Source organism: Talpa occidentalis, unplaced genomic scaffold (genome assembly GCF_014898055.3).
Source record: "Talpa occidentalis isolate TD23 unplaced genomic scaffold, MPIMG_talOcc4v2.1 talOcc4.14, whole genome shotgun sequence".
In the NCBI taxonomy this organism is placed as follows: domain Eukaryota; kingdom Metazoa; phylum Chordata; class Mammalia; order Eulipotyphla; family Talpidae; genus Talpa; species Talpa occidentalis.
Genome location: NW_023601433.1, coordinates 21,433,993 through 21,440,747, shown reverse-complemented (window position 1 = coordinate 21,440,747; position 6,755 = coordinate 21,433,993). Strand labels below are relative to the sequence as shown.

Sequence of the window (6,755 nt, the reverse complement as noted above, 5' to 3'; positions counted from 1 at the left end):
CCATTAATTCTTTGATCTCCTGCATTTCTCTTACTTCCCTCTTCAGGGACTCAATTTCCTTCTTCTGATCTATCACTTTTTTAATCATGGCAATTTTAAATTCTCTTTCTGGAAGGCTCAGAAGTTCTTCCAAGTTGCTGTCGTTGCAATCTGGGGAGTGGTTTTCTTTTTGTGGTGTGCTTCTTTCCTGAGGAGTTTTTAGGTTGCGTGTGGTTCTTCTACTCCCTACTGTCTGTTTTCTAATTTGTCGTATGCGTTGGGACACTGTGTTGCTCGGACTGACTGACATCTTGGGTGAACTTCTCCGCTCCCCTCTGGCTCTTCCAGGAGCCATCTCTGTCTTCTAGGGGAGCTTTCTGCTGGTTTTAGGCAGTTTTTACTTAAGAAATGTCCCTGTTCTCAAATGGCGAAGCGGGATGCAGTCCCTGCGCCTCCGGTTTCAGGCACACTCTTCTGCGCACCCGGTCTGCCCCGGACGTGGGTGCCTGCTCCCTCTGTGGGCTCAGACTGCTGGTCGGAAGGGGCCTGGCGTGGAATAACTTCCCGGCTGGCCACTGGGTCCTCCAGAAACCTTCTGCCCTTTTCAAGCAGTCTTAAGAAATGTCCTGTTTTATAGGGTGTTAGTGACTTTTTTTTTCCCTGGTCGCTAGGTGGCGCCAGAGATCTCTCCTATTGTCCTTGGGGGGCTGTTTTTCGCCTCCCCCCACCCCGTGGGACAGAGAACAGAGGGGGAATGGTAGGGTACACCTCAACAGCTTTGGGGGTGCTGTGTCTGCCTTGTGCCCCACCGTCGTGGAGAAACCACGCCCCGAATTTTCGTGCCCCGGGTCTCAGTTCAAAGCCCTCAGTTCCAGGACGCGGGCTGTAGCCCAGTTCAGTGGCACGGGAATGGCGCCTTTTGCACCGCTCCCGTGCCTGGGCGCCTGGTTCCTGCTCACTCAGGGAGGGACCTTCACCTCAGTGAGGACCTCTGTGCGTCTCCCCGCAAGCCTAGGTCGCAGGCGCGGGGACCTGGGCAGCCGCGATCCAGGTTTGCACTTGCTTTTCAAGCGCGCAGAGCGCGCCGCTCTCCGCGCAGGCTTACCGGCAGCCCGGGCTGTGTGCGCGTCTCCCGGGGTCTTTGTTCTTCTCTAATGGCGCCCAGAGCCGTTCGCTCACCGCCGCGGCGGATCCTGCAGGGTTCGCCTCAGCTCCCGTTCACGGGGTGTGGTGGCTGCAATAGTTCCTTTCCACTCACAGGCCCGCTTGCTGCGTCGTTTGTTCTTGTTGGCAGTTTTGGTTTGTTGTTTCCTCCTCTCTGCCGGTCGGAGAGTGCCGGCTCTGTGGGCGGGGGAGGGGAGCAGGGTTCTGCGCTTCCCTCCCTTCTAGTCCTCTTTTATGGCCAGTTTCTTCTTAGGGCAGTTCGCTGGCGTCACCCGTTTATCTTCCGTGTCCCAGTTCTCACTGGGACCTGCCGCTTTTCCTCCCTATTAACTTTTTTTAATGGGAGATCTTACTCGCAGCGTCTCCTCGCCGCCATATTGCTCCGCCCCTCTCCCATGTATGTTTTAAAGACAATCCATGTGTGAACGGTATTAACGGGTCAGTGAGATGCGCTCACACCCAGCTCCCCGACTACATCTCTTCCCAGCATGACCTTGCTCTACAGGAGGTGGGTGCCAGGATCTGCACCAACACTAGGTAAGTTAAAATGCCACATTGTGTGAGTCTTGGTCTTTTGCACTGTTTAGAGAAAAGCCTGTGTATCATGGTGTTCACAGATCATGACTCATCTAGCAAATCGTGGATCATTCTTAAAATTACTTTTGCAAATGAATTGGACCAAAATAGATCTCACCTTGTATTTTTGTTGAAATCGTGTGTTTTACCATTTTCTTACTGATTCCTAAATGACAGGATTAGATCTTTATAAATCTTTTCCATAGTTGTGTGTGTGATTAGGTTCTAATAATAGCTTGGTTGGTGATGTTACTTTCAGACATTACAATTTCTTAGACACAGAAGTAAGTAGATGTTGATGTTTTGTTCATGGCGGTTACAGTTTAGTTCTGGATATGATCCCCCCCATGCCCTACCTCTCCTTCTCCTTCACTCACAGAAAGAACAAATTGTGGGTCTTCATTTTTGTGTACATGGGATGTGTTTTCTGTCAATGGACCCATTGCCAGGGTAAAGGGACAATGACTGTGGCTTTGAATCCTGCCTCTGTTCACTTCGAGCATTATGGGCTCAGAGAAGTCACTGACTCCCTGAGCACCTGCTTCCTCATGTAGCAAACTTGCCTGGGGTCTCACACAGTATATAGGTGGTCTGAGAGGTAGAATTCTCATCATTGCTCAACAGAGTGCACAAAAAAAATTAAAATTCTACCTGCAGAAGCACATTTTGATGTTCATTCAATTAGCTGCATTCTCAGAACCCCTTTTCTGTGGATAGAGAAAGTCTAGTGAAGTCAGGAGAGACAGTGTCATACATTAGGGGAAGAAGAGCCTCCTCTGTTGTCTCCAAGTCTGCAGTCAGGCCTGCATTGTCATGTTCTGTTGGCTTAGAACAGCCAGGGAGGCAAAGTATTCCAAAGAGCTACTCTTCACAGGAATATTTTAACCTATCAAATGATACTGTATCTTGATTCCAGAAATATCTGGGATCAAGTTCACGAAAATATCTGGGATCAAGTTCACGAAAATGCGATATCTTGCCAGCTGCCATCATTTTTGCTTTTGGAAAGGTCAAACCTGCTGCTTTCCTGGACATGCTCAGTCACCAGAACCAGAGCCCCACTACAGCGCCTCTTCCTGGAATAAAGAGCAGCTGGAAGATCCCCTGCACATTGCATCAAGGCTTCTATGTGGGGTGTCGCCTACATGTGAGTCTTGAATCATGTAAATCCAGGTAAAGTAAAAAAGTAAACAGTTTGGTCTGGAAGTTTATTTTTCCCTCTTCTCACACAGCAGTGCAATCTGCATGGTGTTCCAGTGACTGGGAGGCTTCCTTGTGGGCAAGTAGACTGACGCAAAGAAGCTGGAGGATAAGCTGGTGCTTGTCAAAGTTCCTGATCTCTCTGGTGTCTGATACATGGGGCATTCAAAAGTGTAGAGCTCTGCATCTGTGTGACTGGAGGCACTGGGCCTTTCAGTAGAAATCTGGAAAAGAAAGTCCTTAACTGAAATGGCATAGCGCAAGCATACCAGTGACTCCCACTTTTTATGTTAGGTTTGTGGGATTTGCTACAGCATGGTTGTATGACTACTAGTAGAAATAATGCCGAAGAATGCACTTTAAAGAGTAATTATCATGTCCTTCCAGTGCATATTCTTGAGAAATAACTTTGGATGTTATTGTAGCATCTATTGATATTTTGGGTTTTAGCAATAGTTTGGCCTGTTTTCAATGTTTGCTGTCTGAAGCATATCGCCAAATTTCCCAAGTGAAGCTGCAGAGGGTGGGGATAGAAGGAGTGGTCTGTAGGTATTGCTGAGGGAAGTTCAAGAGATTTAAGACCAGAATAACAGGTGGGTAGTTACCTTTGTGGGCAGGAAGTATATCTCAGGAAAATCACAGCACGTCTCAAAAGGAAGTGAATCTTCCAGTACTTTCTTTTCATGATTCCACCTTGCCCCCTCGATGAATAAACCAAAAACATGAGCGCCGATGTGTGTGAGGTTTGTGCCCTAAGATCAAAGTGAGATGGTGTCAGTGGGTCCCCAGACAGGAGGCTCCAGTGGGTGGGTCACCTCCCTTCCACCCTGGGGGGACCACGCCCCCACCCCTAAGACCTGTTTCCTCAGGTTATAAGCTGTTGGTGCTTTGTAGGCTTTGGTGTATATATATGAAGATACTATACTGAAAAGTATTTCAAATAGTGAACCCCCAAGTTTCTAGAGTTATCCTCCTTAGCCCAGCTTTTTAGAAGACAGAAAAATTAGAGTCAAAATACTCTGCTTAAATTTATCACCTACTTCTATGTGCTACAATGATTGATTTAGGCTCTGAAAAGTTTAGAAGGCTAGGAAGGATTCTTTATCTTATTTTTGGATGATATGAAAAAGTTAAATAGGTTTTGTATAAGTTCTGGTAAGTAGAAAATGTACTTTTCTGGGTGACTCCAGGATGCCAGGGGCTCTCTCAGATGTGTGCAGTAGCCATGTGATCCAGCATGATCCACCCGGTTCCCCCCAACCCCCATATTAAAAAATGGGCAAAGGGCTTGAATGGACATTTCTCCAAAGAGGCACAGATGGTCAAGAAGCACATGTCAATACTGCTAGTCACTAGGAGATTGCAAGTCAAGCCCTCAGTGAGCTGCCTCTCAACAGCTGGCCACCAACAGCCAGGAGACAGCAAGCACTGGTGAGGATATGGAGAAACCGCCCTGGCATCTGGGGGTCTGTGGGCACTGGGCTTTCTGCCTACGCTGCCTCCTGGTTATCCTCAGCACACCCTGGGTGCCATTGAGTTTCACTGCAGGCTGGCTGGGGGTTTCTGCTGGGAACCTGCTCAACTCTGGAATAAGGGGCTCACCATGAGAAGTTCAGGCTGATGGCAGCCGAGAGGAGAGGCTGCCCCAGAGGGTCCAACACATATTTACATCCTGATTGCTACAGTGTCTGGTCATTTGTTGTGGTTATTTAAATCTTTTATCCATTTCATTCATTCATTCGTGATTATTCCTATCCTCTTAGGGAAAGAGCAGGAGGATGAAGCAGAGCTTGGGGGCCTGCCTGGTTATGCTGCCCCTTTCATACCTATGGCAGGCCTGGCCCCTCCTAAGTGCCAAGTGAGGGTTTGCTGAGGGGATGACCATGTTTGAATGAACAGTTGCCCTTCCAATCTTTTAATCATTCATCACCTTAAAGGCTCTCCTGAGGATGCTGACTTTCCTCTGGATGGTGATGGGGAACTCCTCATCATTGATGTCAGGGCTGTCGGAGATCACGTGGTGAGTAAAAGTGAGGGCATTTGTAGAGATTCCTTGGGACCTCCATAGTCTTGAAGCAAGGCAGTAAGAAAGGCTTTGAAGCAAAACACACCAACAAGTACCTTGTGAGTCCAGGGGCCAAAGTTGTGCACCTCCCAATGTTCCCATGGAGGCTACAACAGAGATGTCTTGTGGGAGGAGAGAGTGGAGAGTGAGAGACTGGTGGGGAGTCAGGAGGTGGGCACAAGCTGGCTGGGCAGGAGGAGACTTCAATCCAGCCACCTCACCGCCTTGGTGACATTAGTCTGGCCAGTTGATGGGCCTCTTGGGGAACAGTGGTTGCTTTTGTAGAAACGGTTTCCCACCCCCCACGTGGGTTCCCACCCCATGTGGGTTTAGAGGACCCTTAAATACTTCTGACCAAGCTTGACTGATCATGTGTCATGCTCCTGACAATCAGGATGGCTCTTTAGGAACAAGCACAACACCCAAGGGTGTCAGTCTTTCTCAAGAAATGTCACATTGACTTAGGGAAAAGACAGAGTCTAGAATCGCTAAACAGGTTGTGGTCATTCCCTGCCCTCCACCCCTTGGTTTCTTGGAGAAAGCTGTGGGCAAGAGACACACCAGGCCCCTCTGGCCTGCAGTCTGAGCCCAGAGGGGGAGCGGGAACTCACCACAGGGGCAGACAGGCACTCAGGGGAGTGTGTCCCGACATCGGCATTTTAGAACAGGGAACTTTCTTCAGTAAAGACTGCTTGAAACCGACAGATGGTTCCCGAGAGTCAGAGGGGAGCAGAGAAGTTCACCCAAGATGCCAGCCAGTCCCAGCAACACAGTGTCCCAATGCATACGGCAAATTAGAAAACAGACAGGGAGTAGAAGAACCACACGCAACCTAGCAACTCCTCAAAAAAAAGCACACCACAAAAAGAAAGCCACCCCCAGATGGAAACAACAGTAACTTGGAAGAACTTCTGAGCCTTCCGGAAAGAGAATTTAAAATTGCCATGATTAAAAAACTGACAGAAGTCATAAAGGAAAAAATGATAAGGGAAAAATAATCAACGATCAGAAGAATGAAATTGAGTCCCTAAGAGGGAAGTAAAAGAAATGCAGGAGATCAAGGAAATAATGGAGGCACTAAAGAACTCTGGGAAAGCATGAAAGCAGAATAGATGAAATGGAAGAATGAATAAGTACTCTTGAAGACACAGAAATAAAAAGAACCAAAACAGAAAACAAAAGAGAAGGAAGAACGAAAAAGACCAAAAAAGACTTCGGGAACTATCTGACTCCATGAGGAAGGAAATATAAGAGTTTATAGGAATACCAGAAGGAGAGGAGAGAGAGATGTAGGAATAGAGAAAATATTCAAGGAGATAATTGAAGAGAACTTCCCAAATGTGAAGAAGGAGCTGAAAATTGATATACAAGAAGCAAGAAGAATACCAAACTTCCACAACAATAGGAAAAATACAGGAAGACATATAATAGTAAAGCTCCCCAAGAATCCAGGAAAAGGAAAAAATAATGAAGCTGAAAGAGGGAAGAAACAGGTAACATTGAGAGGAAAACCATCAGGCTGACATCAGACTTCTCCAGAGAAACACTACGGGCAAGGAGAGAGTGGAGAGACATAGTCAACAGACTCCAAGAAACAGAACCAACCAAGAATACTCTATCCTGCAAAGCTCTCCTTCCTCTATGAAGAAAGAATAAGACCTTCCCAGACAAAGAGAAACTCTGGAATTTCATTACGACTAAACCCCCACTCCAAAAATACTACAAGGATCCAAAAGCCAGAACCTCAGAGGGACGAATAATAATGAAAGAA

General features: G+C 47.3%; 1 protein-coding gene across 1 annotated transcript; it reads right to left on the bottom strand.

The window, feature by feature from the left end:
- Nucleotides 1-2,923: 2,923 nt before the first annotated feature.
- On the bottom strand, nt 2,924-5,636 carry LOC119245154 (dynein axonemal heavy chain 14-like). Its single transcript, XM_037511413.2, has 4 exons — nt 5,596-5,636; nt 4,850-5,012; nt 3,525-3,671; nt 2,924-3,143 (listed from the first exon to the last, which is right to left on the bottom strand). The coding sequence occupies exons 1-4, from the start codon at nt 5,634-5,636 to the stop codon at nt 2,928-2,930; spliced, it is 567 nt and encodes a 188-aa protein (XP_037367310.1). The 3' UTR covers nt 2,924-2,927.
- Nucleotides 5,637-6,755: the final 1,119 nt, after the last annotated feature.

Excerpts from the sequence above, each read along its gene's own strand:
- LOC119245154 (XM_037511413.2), bottom strand. The coding sequence starts at position 5,636 with ATGTCGGGACACACTCCCCTGAGTGCCTGTCTGCCCCTGTG. Across the intron at positions 5,013-5,595 it reads AGTGCCTGTCTGCCCCTGTG|CCTTTCTTACTGCCTTGCTT; the intron begins GTGAGTTCCCGC and ends TTTGCTTCAAAG. Across the intron at positions 3,672-4,849 it reads TCCTCAGGAGAGCCTTTAAG|GGCACAAACCTCACACACAT; the intron begins GTGATGAATGAT and ends CTTTGATCTTAG.